Below are 17,288 nucleotides of genomic sequence, written 5' to 3'. Positions count from 1 at the left end.
TCGTGTTGGATTAAATCCTTTGTCCTTCAGATGCAGCCTTTCCTCTCTGTTGTTGCCACCACAGGATAAATGAGGAGCTCAAAGCAGAGCTTTGGTTGTCCTTGAGCAAGGACTTTGCGGCAGGTGAGGGCTAAAGCCCCACTCTGGTGTAGCATTGAAAGCTGCATTTCTCTTCCAGCATCCACTGCCTGTGTCCTGCTCTGAGCCTGTGGTGAGCACAGTGCTGCATCCAACCTCCTTAAAATTCAGGTACACACAAAGCCAGATGACTGATCCACATGCCTGTCATTAAATGTGCTGTGCTAGAGGCTCTCCTTTCATTGTCTTTTTAACCAGTGTGAAAAGATGGAGTTGTAACCACCACACACACAAAAAACAAACAAGCAAACAAACAAAAAAAGCCCCAACCCCAAAGCTGAAGCTGCTTGTTATAGAAAACATATATTTTTTTATTATAAAAGTACAATTATTCCATACACAAAGGAATTTTGTGCCACAGAAATCTGCACGTTGCAGGTTTAAAATAAAGTCCCGAGCAGGAACTGAAGTTGAGAGTGTCTCAGGCTGCCTTTGGCTGCAGGTTCACTCTGCCACTGCTCTCCTGCAGGTTTTTAACATCCCCCTCTGGAATGACTGTTGCTTCTCCTCCTCTGTCCGTGGCCGTTTCCGAGGGTTCAGCTCAGTCCCCTCTGTGCTGTGAGTGACAGCTGGAGGCTGCACATCTCGGAAGCCATGGGACTGCAAGATGGAAGGAAAATCATGTGCTGAGGCTTGTAGGGACAGAAAGCATGAGTAACCAGTTCCCAGAAGATCAGAATGAGGGATCATGCTGCCATTTATTCGGCATGAGCTGCCACAGAATGTTTATAGACCAGGTTAAGCTCAGCACTGCAAACTTTACAACACATGTGCCAACTAATGTCTGCTCATTTTGGTTTTTAGAAGATACTTTATTTTCACCAACCAGGCTATCACTTTCATTTTACTGTTTATCGCCCCTATGGCTATGAAAAACTGCTTCTCTGTAAATTAACTTATGTTGCCTATTTAAATAAATCAAAAGATAAATCCATCAGCTCCCACAGAAGCAAGGAGATGACTGGATTAATTGCCTCAGTCACTTTCAGAAACAAAACTGTGAATTTTCTACAACCTAGGATATTTTTGTTCCATGTACCTACTTAATGAACTGAAAACATCAATGAGACATTGTAAGAGAACAGCAGAGCTGAATCTGTCTCTAGACTGCGAAGACTGTTCCAGCATAGTAATTTATGGGACACAATGGGATGAAAACCTCTGACTGCCAAAAACTAAATGTAGAAGTGAAAACTACATGCTGCTACTCAGGAGAGTGCTTGAAGTGATCTATCTGGCCTAGTACCACTCATATTTTCTGTTGCTGTAGCCCACAATTTAATTTTTAACCAATTTAAAATATGAAAGATCTCGAAGTCAGTTAGTTAAACATGTCACGGGTGCAGATGGAGATGATGAGATGTTGTGTGAAGCCTGCAACTCTCTGAATTCCCATCTCCAGACAAATGCTGTGCAGAGAGCACTGCTGACAGCTCAGTGAAGACTCTCAGTGCAGTCTTAGCGAGGAAAAGGCATTAATCAGAACCCAAAATTGCTTTGCTGATCCAAAATGCTCAGGTAGGGACAATGTGGGGACGAGAGCATTTCAGGAACACTGACATTTTGGGTTGGTGCAGTGTGAGCAAAGCAGGCAGAATTACCATCAGACGTGACTCTTCCCAAATGCCAGCGTGTCCCACACCAAGATCAACCCCAAACCCCAGCAAAATGTCTTGTTTAAGTCTCCCATCCCCGTATTTCTATTTCTGAATGCCTCACCTCACCCAACCCGGCCTTTTTAAAGGAACAAACAGCAAGAGGTGCTACAAGGGCAGGATCTGTGCAGCCCCTCTGCTATTTATAAGCAACTCAAGTGTTATTCTAAAGAGCATAATGGAGAATCTTCAAGTTTAATGTTTCACTGCATCTAATCTCTGCCATTTCCCTGAGGCACAAAGGTGGAGCTGTAGCCAAGTATCCACTTAATCCAGAATGCTGACTCCCAGTGAAAGCATTCCAAGGGTTATAAAGGGCCAGAACATAAAGCAGGCTGCCCAGGATGGATGTCTTGCACTTGGTTACAGGCAGGCACCTTGAAAATACAAGAATTTTATGAATATTGTGAGGTTTGCTAGTGGGTTTCAGAAATGGTGAGGATGTGGCTGCCGGAACCAAGGACAAAGCTCAGTCTTCTGTCACTTTGAATTGTTCCTTAATGTCCTCTGGATTTACACCCTCTGCAGCAAGACTGGCAAGGGTAGATGTGTTTATTACCTGAGCAGTGCTCCCGTTGCTGGCCTGGCAGACCCTCCACAGCTCAGGGAAACACAATTCCTACCCCGAATTTAGATCCTGAGTCTCTGTCTTTCACTATGAAATAATCAGGTCACATTCCTGGGAAATTCAGGTGAATCAGCCGAGCTACTTTACTCCCTTGTGCATAAATCAATTTCCATTTCTGTACTCTGCATTTAAGAATGAATCCTTATCAGCCTCTGGAAGAAAGGATTTCATGGGAGAGGAGTTCCACAGCCCCCTCAGAGTGGTGACTGACTCCACTGTGCTGGAAAGGACAGGGATAAAAAAATCCCAGAGCTCACTCATGAATTTACACATTTCACCAGCTCATGAGCAGCCACTTTGCCAATGGTACCAATGCACCTCATCTGCACATTTCTGAGTCCAATTAATTTATTTTTAAATCTTTTTTTTTTTTTTTTTGTATGCTGGTTATACACAAATCTGACTTGGAAACACTGAACATGTATTGACATCTTTCAGTTTATGGAATGAGAAATGATAACAGCAGACTGCTCTCAGACCTGAATTTCATGAAAGAAATGGGGACAATACATATTTTACTAAAAGAAATTGTCTGCTGAAGCAATTCATCAGGATTAAGGGAAAAAACACAAGGATAATCTTAAATTTTAACTAATCTTAGATTCACTCTCAACTCTATTTCAAGACAGTGTGCATTCACACAGAAGAGAGCATAACTGTTTTATGGTGCTTATAAAACCAAAAGAAAAAGGCAATTAAACTGTCTGAGATAAAACCCATCTGTTTGTCAGCTGGAGAAAAAAAGGACTCACATCACATGATCTAAACAACCTTGGGATGCAGTCCCACTTCTGGTCTTTATAAAAGTGTATATTTGCAGTATTTCTTCTACCCAGGTGAATACAATCAGGAGTGGGGGGGGGGGAAAATCTGATTTCTGTTTGAAAGTTTGAGGATCTCATCTGATGGCAGCATTAAAATCTGCAGAAAATGCTATGGCAACGCGTTTCCATGAGGACACGTAGCAAATAGTTATGGAATTGTACCTATGGATGTGACATTTGAGGATGTAAGGGTTGAGTGGTGCTGTCTTTTTAAACCTAAATACAGCTTAGACAGCATCTCATTAATATGTATCTAAGCACTCCACAATAGGAAATAATCACAGGATTTAACTAGGGATGAATAAGGACTCCAGCCATAAGCTGGAAGCTTCTTCTATGATAGGGACAGAAGAGAAAAATCTCGGTATATTGGCTGGGTGCAGGTCAGTGTAGGATAAACACAACGTGGGTTATACCACACATAAAGCAGAGATGGGGAAATACCTATGGAACAAAGCACTGGTGAGGCCTCTGGAGTACCAGGTTGAATTTTGGTCATCCTCATCCTAAAAAGATGAACTCGGCTGGAACAGATGCAAACCTGAGAAATCACACCCTACCTGACCAGGGAGAAAATGGTTCAGGTCTCCCAAAAGGAAGGCTCAGATCATTCTTGGTAACTGCACGTGGGGCAGAAGTTAACATCAGGGGCAGACAAAACGAGCAGCACCAGCAGCAGAGCAGATGGGGACAGGCTGCCTGAAAGTTTGATCTGGACATCAAAAGTATTTTAACTTTGAGTAGACAAAATGCTGGGTCACTTTTCTAAAGAGAAAAAGAGCAATTTATCCCTAAATCTGGAGATATCCCAGTATTACTGCTTCCCTTCAGAAGGCAGCTGAAAGAAACACTAAGAGAGCAAAGAGCATGCTCAGATTTGTCCGAAAATCCCTTTCCAGCTGACGGTGTGCCCCCACCTGTGAATCTCCATCCCCAAGGGAATACTCACTGTGATGTGATAGGCTATGGTGGACTCCTTCTGACTCGGTGATTTGTACAACGTGGCCAGCCTGGGGAAACAAACCCCAGGTAATTATGATTAATTAACAGAGTAATAAAAATTCCTAACAGCCCAGTGACCAGACCCAAGTTTTCCTACAGCACCAGTGGAATTCTTAGGGATGTATTTTCATATAGGTCATTCAAACTGTGGATTCCCATCCTTACATGACCTGTCAGCTCAAACACAATCTAGACCTACTAAAAAGAGTGAATGATTAATTAGCCTTGTTTCATCACAGTATTTGATGACATTTTTGGAACAATATTCATCATGAATTAATTCCAAATGTCACTTTCTTAAAATGCAAACAAAAAAGGTTTTGAGCACAACTCTTCCCTACTCCATTAATCACTTGTTCTTTGACCTCTCAAAGCTGGGAGGGACCTTCAAGAATTTCAGGACTTCTAGGGAGTCCTTCTTCCAGCGATTTCACAAGCCTGTCAATATAACCCAGAGGCTGGAGATGTTCTATTTCTAAGCCTGCCCTTGCCACTGACACACAGCACAACCTTGAGAAAATAGTTTCCCTTTAATTTCTCCTCTGACACTTCCCTGATTTGCTGCATTTAGACTCTAAGCAATACACCAGGATTTGTGCTCCACAGTAAATGCTTGCATAATACAGAGAGAAAATTGCAAAGCAGCTCATAAAGAAAGGGGTTTTCAACCCCTGTCAGGGCTGCACCATGCCCACCTCCCCAAAACTCACACTTACATAAGCCAATCTAAAAAGTGTTCTGCTCTCTCCAGCAAGACAACCTGCAAAAAAATCCTGTTAATTATTTTCGGGGGGTTTTTTCCTCCCTGAGGTGCCATTCTATTAGAGAGCACGTAATTACAGCCTGAGGAACGCTGCCACTTCATGTTAGCTACACAGGGAATTCCTCAGAACACTCCAATGCTGGGTTATACTTGACAAAATTGCCCAAATCTGGAGCTGCAGAAGCCAGGCTTTCAACAAGAGCTCAGCTGGAGCCTCTGACTCAACAGAGTCTCTCCTCCCAGCAAAGAGAACCCTTAGAATTAAGCTCTGACATTTTCAGTAGTAGAGAGAAAGGAGGAGACAGGTATCAGAGTTGGCCAAAGCACATTTAAAAAAATATTTTTTAAAAAGTCAAATGGATCCTCAAATGATCTTTGTGCCTCAATAACCTGACACAAAACCAACAAAACCACAATGGATCATCACCTACAGGCAGCCTGTGCAAAAATAAGACAGCATTGAGCTATTTCTGCTTTTACAGTTGTATCCCGAATGGCTGTTTCTGCAGGCCCCACTCCACATCAGCTGCAGATTTCCATCAGTAAATAAGCCAGGTTTGTCTCTCCTTGGCTTGTTTTCTGCAGCTTCTATCTGTAGCCTTCCTAGCTCTGTTGCAGAAGAAAAAAAAAGTTCTTTTCATATATAAAATTAACTTTTGTTCACTCTGCAATCATTATGTTGATGCAACTTGTCCTAAAAAGACTGTTAACTAATCAGTGATGTTAATTTAATTCCAAATTAAACAGCCTGCTGTAATCATCCTGCATTGCCTTCAAATACAGGATTTAAAAACAAAACTCCCCAAGAAAGTGTCACTGCATTTTTCTTTCAAATTCAACAAGCACAACAACATTCCAGCAGCATTTTTGCTCACTGTTTGCACAAGATTAGGGAATTGCAGCACTGCTCCTTAATCTCAAACTGCTGCATGGTGATATTATATATACAGGACAAATTTAACTGACCAGGAAAGAGAAGTGACCTTGGAACATAAAGAAGGGGGAAAAAAGAACCAGGAAACACAGGAGATTTCATTGCAACAAACAGAATTGCACACCGTTTTTAGAAGGTTCAACCCCTGAAGCTCAGGGTCAGCAGCCTGTCCTGAGGGTCACAGGTTAGGTGACTCTAAAGCCTTCTTTGGCATCTCTGGCTTTGGACTGACTGGGGATGAAAACATTGAAACAAAAAAATTCTTCTCAAAGAAATTACAGTGGCTACAACCAACCATGGAGGAGTGGGAGGCTCTCCATAATGAGACTGTTGAAATTGCACCTCTTCAGACATAAAAATCACCTTGTAACCCACCAGCTCAGTACTTGCACTGAGTCTATGGCAAAAATTCACATTAAAATGAGAAGAGTTTTGTTAAAAAAAAAAAAAACCAACCCAACCCTATCTTGCAAAATGCAGATAGTAAAAGAAATTTTCTACTCAGCCACCACATCCTAAATGCTTGTGTGTGAGCAGCTGCCATTAGGGTGCTGCACTTTTATAAACCACAGTATCTTGTCAGGGAGAACCCACCACGGTGGGGAGGAGGAGCCTGACAGCTCAGCCCACACTGTCCCAGCCTGGAGGAGAAAATTCCTGAGCCTGGGATGTGGCAGAGCAAGGCCAGGAGCTAAATTCAAACCCCTGCTTGGCCCCCATGGCCAGTTGGAAAGGTTCTCCAGTGCCACAGTTGTATTTATATGGATTTTCCTCACATTTTCCCTCACCTCTGACTGTTGTCCCAGTGGAAGATTAAACGGACGGTGGCAGCGTGTCCCCAGCTTTCTCCTGAGGAACAGAAAGTGACAGATCATTATCTCTTATACTACCACCTTCAGCAAGCTGAAATGAAAATAATCGTCAAAAAAAACCCCAATGATTACAACAAAATATGCTTTTCTTGCAGTGATGCATCACACCTTTCTCATACTTGCAAGGATTTCACAACAAATACACCAAGACAAGGAATAACCTCTGAAGTCTGTGTGTTTTATGGAAATCTTGATGCAATACTTCTATATTTGCAGAAAAATTTATGGATGCCTAATAGAGGACAGGTACTAGAAAAGTCTTGAAAACAGAGGCAGCTTGAAGAGAAGATTTGTCTAATTACTACTGAAGAAGTCTGGTGAGGAGGTCTAAATCCTACTTCAGAACTGCGATATTCTGTCTCTCAGGCGTAATTATGAGCAAACATCAGTCCCTTTGGGATACCAGCTTTGGGAGAAAGTCAATGATTATTAAAGTATTAAAGGCCCCTGAAGCAGTTTTCTGCTTCTGACAGCAAAATGCAAAATAACCCAACCAAAAGCAAGGAGCAGGGAGGTGTGGTGGCAAGAGAGAAGGAAGTTTGGATTTTAATCCTGCTCCAGAGCCTCAGTCCCACTGTTTCAGCTCACACCTGACCACAAGTCAATGCACAGACATCTTTATTGGGTGCTCTTTTCTCTGTTTATCCCTGTCAGCAGGCCAAAGATGGATTGCATTTTAAACCAGTCAAGTCTCCCCTGTCCACCTGCTCTTCTCTGCCCACCCCTCCCTGGTCTCCCCCACATCCCCAGCCCCTCGTGCCCCCCGTGCTCTGGTATTTATTAGAGCACAGAGAAGGGAAAAAAAGAAAATGATCCCACTGTAATGAAGACCTAGACCCTCTGGGCATCTTGCCAGACCTTGCTCCACTATATCTGAGTTGGGATTAAAGATTTTGGCTCTCAGAAATGGCTCTGAGGCAGAGATCAAAACACATTTTACAATGGCTACAAATTCCACACCAGCACATTTCCAGCTGCATTGAATATGACTGAAAAATGCTACTGTAAAATGAGATATTTCTGAGTTGAACTGTCTGTAGATTAATATTTGACCTCCTTTCTAAATATATTTAGTAGAAATGTCTAGGAACACCCAGCTTAGCTATCACTAGTGGGAAAGAAAGCTGTCCCCTTCATAAAGCTCCTGACTTAATACCTTGCAGCATCTGTGGTTTTTTTTTCTTCCTTTTTTTTTTTTCTTCCCTCATAATTAAGATCTTCCCTTCTGCTGAGGAGCTGAATAGGAGTTTAGAGATTAATGCTTTCATGAAAACGCTGTTTCTCAGGCTTACCAATCAATGGGGGGAAAAACCCAATTTAGTGATTTTAGTGATTTTACTTGGGGCTTTGCTGCTGACCCCTCCCTCAACAGCTCCTTTGGCTACACCAAACCATGGAGGAGTGGGAGGTTCTTTAGCCTTTATGATGAGACTTTTGCAACACCATCTCTTCAGAGCAGGGCATCAAAACCACTTGGTTAAATATTTTCCCCACTTGGTACCAAGTTGCGTTTTTGGAAGAGTTCACAGTGCTCAGTTTAACAATACTGTAGTCACACACACTGAAGAGAGTCACAGGCAGCTCCACAGGAGGTCATGTCAAATTAATTGTTTGTGAAAGAAAATATGCACAAGGCAAGGCAGGATATCTGGGAATTATAACCTCCCCTGAATGTCTTCACATTCTTTACTGTCCCCATGACTCAATAAACACAACAGCTCCCAAACAATGCTGGCCAGTGAAAAAAGACAGACTCTATTAGCTTTAATTGAGTTTGCAGCCAGAAAGGCTGCCAAAAACAATCCATCAGAGAGCAAGAGGCAAGGCTGACAAAAAGGGTCAGATCCTGGGAGCTGGGTCTGCCTGCACAGCTCCAAATTCCACGTTCTTCACATTCCTGCAGGAGATGGGCTGTGTTTGTTCATTTTACTCCAAATCTCTGCCAAAAGGTTTGGTGCCTGTACAGACTCTGGAAACATCTTTGCCTTTGTACTGTCCCCTTCTCTCTCCTCTCCAGAGCAAGCGAATCATCACTTAGCTCACAGAAACTGAAGAATTCGTGCCCTTTAAGTGAATCATAAAATAATGCAAAGCTACAGCCTGAAACAAGATTTAAATGCTGAACTTTTCCTTAATTTGTAGAAATCTCCACTTCAGAACAGTTTTATTTTCCCCTGTGACTGCAGCAGAAAGGCATGGATGAGGTATCTGCTCATTACAGGGCAAAATTGAGCAGCCTGGGGAAAAAAAAAAAAATCTTTAACCTGGCTCAGGGCAGGCTGTGCCTGAGGATCCCACACAGAACTTCCCTCTACATCATAACTGCAGAGAATTCCAATGATACAGCAAATATGAAATGCCTTTGCAAATAATTAATGGGACATGCTCAAGGGTAATGGGAAAATAAACAATTTTAACTGTTTGGGAGAGGCAGTGAATGGGTCTCGGGGAATTTAGGAAATTGCAGCTTAGTTTGGGGTATGCAACCATTAAGCTGGGTTCTTTTTTGAGTGATTTAACCTTCTCACCACCACATCCCTGCTAGAGGTTTACTGCTCCCAGGTACATGTTTTTGGATGATTTTTCTTTGTACATAAAGCCAAAGGAAAGGAACTCATATATCAATTTTCAGCTCAAAGCTAAACACTTACCTAAAGCAGGTACCAGCGTGGACTGGCTTTGTCCAATCCTTGTTGTCATTTGGTTTGTCAGAACTACCTGAAAGAGGAAACAGAAACGAAGAAATAAGAAAATCTCCTGGAAATCAGGTTACTGGTGGGAGGGAAGAGAGGGAATTTTCAAAAAAAAAAGCTTTTACTGATGAAACAGTTACTCAGGCAAAACTCTTGGCAACTGTGATGGGGGAAAACTGTAAAGGTGCCTCATCTTTTCAAAACAAATTAGGAGAACCCTGCAAAATGTATTTTCGGCTTGAATGGGAGATTTCTTTCATTCAAGACTTCAAAGAAATCTCAATTTCTCCCTCCCCAAGGGAGGCAAGCTCCACACAACTTATTTATCCCACACCATTGGTCCTAAATGCTGCCTGAACCTGTGTTTAGCTGCAGGTGACTTGCACTGGCCCTCCCTGAGGAGGCAGCTCTCAGTCCCTGGGGTCAATGAACTTGGTGGCGGTGCTCACAATGTGCATTAGCCTGGTGATTCACTGAATTTCTGTGCCTTGTAGTCTAAAACTGCACAAGTGGGTACAACACAAAGCAGAATGGAAGTGAACAGACAGAGTGGGGGAGTGTTTTCGCAGCCCCAATCACTTGTGGGAGGCTCACAGACAGTCTAGGTTAGATCCCTGGTAGAAGTGGGGGTGGGTGAGACAGCAAAGAGCCAGGAATATTAACGACAAAGTTCATTAAAAATGAAAAATTGTGCCCATCTAAGACCCTGGAGAGTTCCATTGTTTGACATGCTCAGAGGATTCTTGCTGAAGCAGTTCAGAGAAGCGTGTGAGAGCAAACAGTTCCGCTGAGCACACCCTAAAGCATTCACACAGCTGAGAGCCCAGCACAGATATTGCACATTTTAGAGAAGTAACTCATCACAAGTGCATGGTAACAGCCCCAAATAGCCTCCTCACCTCTCTGCTGGAGCAGGGCTGGGCATCCTCACTCCCAGTCCAGCTTTAGGATCTGACTTCCTACCATATTAGAGCATCCAGAGCTGCCTGACAAGCAATCCCTGGCACGCGGGCTGGATTTAGCCTGCTCACTGCCCATGGAACTAACTCAGGCACCACTAACAACAGGGCCAATCCAAGCAAAACCATTCCTGAAGCTCTGACTCCTTTAGCAAGAGTTTATTTAGCAACTTCATACTAACCTCCTCCCTGGTTCAGAAGAAATGATTTGTATATTTTATCCTTGACCAAAGAAAACCACTGTCCAATGACAGCAGCTGCTGTTCAAGGTCACCAGGTGCCAAGATGTGGGGGAAAGCATTCAGGAAACCTGAGGCTGTGCAGACACTAGAACATCATCTCCCTGGTGCCCAGAGCAGCAGGAAGGAGCTCCACAGCTCATGTCAGGACACTTTGGGAATGCTGGGCTCTTCCCTTCCCACAGCTCCCACAGGAAGCACAAGAGGAGTTTTATTTTTAGCAGCTCAGAACAAAAGCCAACTTTACCAAGAGAGTTGTGGGTGACAAGGTCACGAGTCACCTGGACACTGTTAGAGCCACAAGCACCATTTTGAGGGCTGGGGAAGCTCCAATTCCTGAGTAATGCTTCTCTGAGCTGCCAGAGACTCCCAAAACAACTTCTGGAACAGCTGCAGCTTCCCAGTGCCATCTGCTGGCTGCGGGTCTGCTGCCTCCAGACCGCCAGTGACATAGAAACAATGCCCAGGAAGGAGGCTCTGGGTTTCCATGGATGCCAGAAGAGACGGCCAATCCAGCAGATAAAGTGCTTTTCCTCCCTAGGAACGCTAAAATCATGGTTTATTTTGAAACAGAGAGTGGAAAGTTGTGTTGGAACTGCTGAAAGCACCGAGGTATTTTTGTAGGTAAAGTCACCAGAGGAGCACTCCTTGTCCGACCAATCCACTGGAGATGATGGCAAACAACATCAGAAATGCCATGCTACCACTTAATTAAGATCCACAGGATGCTGTTGATGCAAATTTTACTTATTTTGGCAAGTCTAGGAACTTCCCACCTTTTAGGCGTCTTGCCTTTGTGATCCCCGTGTATTTACCAACTAGCCAGAGTGAATGCAGAGCGTATTACTGCAGTTTCATTTTGCTATTTAGAGATAATAGTAAATCACATTTCCTTAATTCTTTGTTAAAAAAAAGAAAAAAAAGCATCATCTTTTGGGCTTTGAGCCTGGCCTGGACTCACAGCTGATTTGTGGTCGTTGGCGATGATGATGAGCTGCTGGGCCAGCCCGTTCAGCAGCCGCGTGCGCAGCGACAGGTCCTCGAAGTCGTGGCGAAAGGGAAAGGCAATTCCATCAATCACCACCAGCCGGACCTAAAGGCAGGAGGAAAGATTAAAAACTGCCATCGCCAGCCTGTAAAAAAATGACAAAAAGCAGCAAGAGCTGGTTTTAAGCGCACTGGAATGTTTTACTTCATCCTTAGGTGAACGCAACCGGCAAAGCTGGACTGAAAGCCTTGCAGAGGAGAAGCTGGAGAAAATAATCATTACACAGCAGAACTGAACTTCAGTCAACTCCCCACAAACAGCAATTAATTCACCTTCTCCCTCAACAATTAAATCCAAATCAAAATCAGAATTCAGGCTCTCTGGAGCCACTGCTGAGATCACTCAGCTGTTATCAGTGATGTGACTTGGAAACATTGAGTTTAACAGATGCCTAAAGATATTCCAGGCACACTGCACTGGAGCTGAGGATCTATCTTGCCTCAAGATGTTTGCTTTGCTGAATTATTTCTTTTGTAGCAATCATTAGCTGAAGTCAGAGCACGCTGCAGCTGCTGGCTCATCACCCTCAAGACACTGTATAAACATTAGTCTGCGATTTTGATTTATTCTAACTTCATTTGTTGTGGCTGTTTTGATGACCCAAGTCTGAAATTCAGGAGGGAGATGGATGGTCTCACAGTGCCTGCATGTTCAGATGTTACTCAAATCCTTGGTGTCTACAGGTTTTTGCATTACTGCACAGGATAACAAAGTGGAAACAACACAAAAATTCTGATTTTTTGCATTACTGATTTAACTCATTACTGGGAAGTCTCTTTATGACTGGAACATAGAAGCCTGCACAGACCTCACTGTGAAATGGTCCTGGGCCTCCAACTGAAAAAAACCCCCAACCCTCATTTGCAAAAGAAGATTAAATAGTTGGGATTAAAAGAAGACATTCATCGTATTCTCATTTTCTCTCCTTCCTACAAATTCTTTTCCACGAGTCTGGTACATCCTCCTCATGTATCATTTCTTTAAGAACAATCAGTTGAACAGCATAAACATGACTCATGCCAGACAGGGATGTATACATGGTTATATAACTTGGCTATCACAAATAAGTCCAGGTAGGATGCAATTTAATTAAATTTCTCCCAGATAGCAGACAGGAAAACTTAAAGTATTTAAAGTGTAAAGAGAGCTTGGTAACACCTGCCTTGTGCCTGCCAGCTTGGCTCTAGCAGACCTTAAAGAATTAGGGTTTTTACAACAAGAATATTTTCTAACAGTCTTTCTCATATTATTAACAAGATCTTAAACTAATTCATGTTTTAAATGGCACATTTGGCTCTCCAGCTCTACATCTTTCTTATCTCTAAACCTCTACGACTTTTTTCTCTCTCCTAACAACCCTACAATCTGGAGGCTTCCTGTGGTCCCAGACTCGGCTCCAGAGGGATCAGACTAATTTTAATGAGAGCTGGACTGCAATGAGCAATCTGTCAAGTCACTCCTAGCCTGTCCAAGGAATCAGCAGAAGGTCTTGTGGTTCTCCTGCAACCTTCAGCACTTCAGGCTGCGGGCCAAGGCCAGATAATCAGCACAGATGGTTCCAGGGAGCTGCAGCCCAGTGGAACTGTGCTAATGAAGCCATGTACTTTCCACAAGAGCAAACACAACAGGGCACCGTTAGTACCTGGCAGGGAAAGGGGAATACCAGACTACACCCAGCAAAAGTGAGGCCCCCATCTGTGTTTTCAAGAACACACCAGCTCCCATAAATGAAAAAAAAAAAAAAATTGGATTATATGCAAAAGACATTCTAATCCAACACTGATTTGTGCTCTCATAGAACGAGGCACAGTCATATTTCCCAGATCCTGACAGGGAGTGATCTGCAGTGCAGAACCCAGAAATCTGGAGGGGAGGTGGTGAAAATCTGCCTTACAATAGCATTTCTCCAAGACATTAGGTACTAAGAAACTTTCTGGCTGCAGTCCACCCAAGAGTCAAGCTGCAGGCTCTGGTTGCTTGTAGCAACAGAAGATGCACTGAAAAGAAGAGTCACTTGAATGGTGCAGGATATTTCTGGTCCTCAGTGATCCTTTAGGGCAAAAAAAAAGTGGCACCAAGCCTTTCTGATGCCACCCTCTTGGTCACCACACAGCCCCTGGCTCCGAGGCTCCTGTGTGGAGCAGTTCTGGGCTGATTCACAGCTCAGTGCTCACAGAAATGGAACATGTGGCAGCACAGACCCAGTGTCCTCAGCTCAGAGTGGAAATTCAGGAGGATGGCAAAAGCAAATTACTCTCGAGAGTAATTGGGATGGGAAGGAAAAGGCAAACAAGCAGAAGGCTTTACATTTGTACTCTGCTATCAGCCAATATTTCACTGCCAAGCTGACGAGGTACCAAGGTGTTTACTCCTGTTACTACAGCAGACAAAAAATCCTCAGCGTGAGGATGAGTGACACCTCCTGAGAAGCCTGCAACAACCCTTACCTTGGAATGCTCTGACAGGAATTCTGGCAGGAGGTAGACCTGGGCCAGCAGCTCTGTGTAGTCACGACAACGGAAGTAATAGATGTGAGAGAGGATATTTTCCACAGAGAAAGTCTCCAAAGCTTTCCTGAGATCTGAGAACAAAACAAACAGATGAGTAAATGAGTCAGAAGTCTGTACGAGCATATTGTTACTTTCATCATCCCACCAAGCCCTGCCCTCCACTCATAGCAACAGCAAAGCCCCCAGAAACAGAACAGGCAAGGTAAGGAGGGTGGAAACATATTTTCCATCTGGTTTGAAAGTCAGGAAGGTGGTGAGCAGATGCTATCCCAGCATTTGCACACAGACACACCGGAGCCTCCAAGGGAGGCCTCCAAGAATGAAAAATTTATTTCTGAAGTAAGAACTTCTCCAGTAAATCATTTTCAAGCCAGAACACCACCAGAGGACATCAGGGACTATTAATCATCCCGTGTTTAATATACAGGCAATAACTCATTTAATACAGTGTCTTTTTACCTCGGTTCAAACAGAAGTTTGGTGCATAAATTCTCCATGAGTAACACAAAAGTTGTGTCCTTATCCCCAAGAGAATGATGACTTAGAGAATAAAACTCTTAGAAAAAGTAGCCTGTCAATATTGACTTTATGGAGGAGCTGAGTTCCAGCTATGGTTTTACTCTATGGGCCTTCAGCAGCAACATTGCCTCATAAAATTCTGCTGTTCCTCTTTTGTTCCCCCACCTGTTCCTGTGTCTTGAAACAAAACACTCAGCTTTGCTCAACAGGTGCAAATATGATCAGTAAGGTGCTGCAAATATGATCATTAAGGTGCTAAAAATTTGGAAAGAAGGAAGGAAAGAAAAGAGGAAAGGAGGAAAGACAAACACTAAAACCACACATGCCACCTAAAACCCCCAAGAAGAAAACGTTCACAAAATCACCATGTTGAAAAATTACTATTTTCAAAGTAGCCCAGCTCAGTCTGCTCCAGACACAGATGTAGTTCAGGGTTTGATACACACAGGTGGAGATAAAAAGCTGTCAGCAAACACTCCAAAAGCAACACTGCAGCCTACGAGACACTTGTGTCACTCCATCCTTGCCTCCTCCAGAAAGGAATGACTTAACAACGTACCCTCTTCTTGCTGAGCCTCAGCAATGAGGTGGCAGTGCTGCACACAGGCAGCTGCAATGTCCACCACCCTGTCCACCATGAAACTTCCCTCAGTGTCAATGAACACAGCTTCTCCAGCAACGCCCCCAAAGCACTCCGGGATCTGGACATCCACTGCCAGCTGCATGCTGCCACGGGAAACAGAAATACAGATCAATATTTGCATCCCAGAGCTGTCCCAGCTCACTCCTGGAGTGATCTTCCTGCTGAGGAATACACGGGACAATTATACCACCGTTATTCTATTTCTAATGCTGGAGGAGAACCAGAGATTGCAGTCACGACAAGGAGGAAAAGCTGAGTTAAACAAAAAGTGATTCTTGGCTGCACACAAGTCCCGGGACAGTGAAATACCAGAGCTGTGTTTTGCCAACGCCGGGGGCTCCGCAGATCTCGGTGATTTTTGTCAGCTGCACTCCACCCCCCAGCATGTTGTCCAGTGCTGAGCAGAAGGTGATGATGAAGCCCTGGGTTTGCTCTTCCTCCAGAAGCTCCAGGGCTGTGCACTTCCTGGTGGCACCTGATCCCCCGGCCGTCCTTGCTGCATCCCCGTGACATTCCTGCCTCACCACCTGCAGCGCTTCCAGCGCCTCTTCCCTGGAGATTCCGATTTCTAGAGAAGCCAAAACCACAAAACATCACCTTTATTTTATATGCAGTGACTGATTCCGCAGCATGACACAAAATATTCAACCTCTAAGGACAACACACACACAGCCCTGGCACTAATGATGTGATTTTCAAACTTTTATTGTCGTAGGTAATAAAACTATTCATAATCAAAATCCCAGACTAGTTTGGGTTGGAAGGGGCTGTAAAGACCACCCAGTTCCACCCCTGCCATGGGCAGGGACACCTCCCACTATGCCAGGTTGCCCAATGCTTCATCCAGCCTGGCCTTGGACACTTCCAGGGATCCAGGAGCAGCCACAGCTTCTCTGGGCACCCTGTGCCAGGGCCTCCCCACCCTCACAGGGAGGAATCACTATCAACTCCTTGAAAAAGGCCATTTTCCAACTTCAAACAGGCTTATTTTGTTTAAGTCACATAGTAAAAAGAAGAAGGAAGCTGGGGGAAGAAGAGGGATGAGCCTAACAGAACCCTTTCGTTTTCCTGCATCTCATTTACATCCATCAGTGTCAGCTGATCTTCTACCAGAATCGTTGTTTTTTTTTTAATTATTCACTGCGCCCATTTCCCGGAGGCCTCGCCGAGGAGGCCGGCACGGGGAAGGGGGAAGGCCCAGAAGATCGCGGGGAGGCCCCGCGGGGCCCGAAGCCGCCGGTACCTTTGCTCAGGCCGCAGGGGCCGGTGTCCAGCAGCTCCTGCGCCGTCTGGAAGCCGGCGGCGGCGAGGCGTGCGCGCAGGGCGGGGGCCAGCGGCAGCGTGCCCACCTCCCGCTGCATGGCGGCACCGCCACCGGGACGCACCGGGCACGGCCCGGGGGGCTCCGGACACCCCTCGGACAGATCTCGGACACTCTCCGGACACGCTCCGGACACATCCAGCGAGCGGCGATCGTTACCGGCCCCGCCCACAGACCCCGCCCCTCACGGCATGGCCCCGCCCCCGCCCCGCCCTGGCGCGAAGCGGCGCTGCGCATGCGCGGAGCGGTTCCCGCGTGTCGGGGCCGTTCGGGCGGCGGGTGAGCGGGTCCGCGTAGGCCGCGGGTGTCGGTGGGCTCCGGGAAAGGGCTGGAGCGGGAATTCCCCAGCCGGGAATGCCGCCGCGTGTGTCCCGCCTGTGTGCCCGCGGAGGGGCCGCTGCTCCCGGCAGGTTCTGTCACCTCCCGGTTGTCGCCTCGCCTGTTCTCGCTGTGCTGCCGCACCTGCCGGTCCGAGAGGGCACTGTTAGGGAGGGCAGGAGGTTTTCCCCTTCCATCTCTGGATATTTCTGCAGGAAGCAG

General features: G+C 45.1%; 1 protein-coding gene across 1 annotated transcript; it reads right to left on the bottom strand.

The window, feature by feature from the left end:
- Positions 1–422: 422 nt before the first annotated feature.
- RAD51C (RAD51 paralog C) lies at positions 423–16,900 on the bottom strand. Its single transcript, XM_066201840.1, has 9 exons — positions 16,671–16,900; positions 15,737–15,995; positions 15,344–15,510; positions 14,203–14,336; positions 11,669–11,800; positions 9,468–9,534; positions 6,733–6,793; positions 4,195–4,255; positions 423–738 (listed from the first exon to the last, which is right to left on the bottom strand). The coding sequence occupies exons 1-9, from the start codon at positions 16,786–16,788 to the stop codon at positions 583–585; spliced, it is 1,155 nt and encodes a 384-aa protein (XP_066057937.1). The 5' UTR covers positions 16,789–16,900; the 3' UTR covers positions 423–582.
- Positions 16,901–17,288: the final 388 nt, after the last annotated feature.

This window comes from Chamaea fasciata, unplaced genomic scaffold, assembly GCF_029207755.1.
Source record: "Chamaea fasciata isolate MVZ Bird 193981 ecotype frontalis unplaced genomic scaffold, bChaFas1.0.hap1 SCAF_21, whole genome shotgun sequence".
Taxonomy (NCBI): domain Eukaryota; kingdom Metazoa; phylum Chordata; class Aves; order Passeriformes; family Sylviidae; genus Chamaea; species Chamaea fasciata.
Note: the sequence above shows the minus strand (reverse complement) of the source record. Positions and strands in the feature narration are given on the sequence as shown.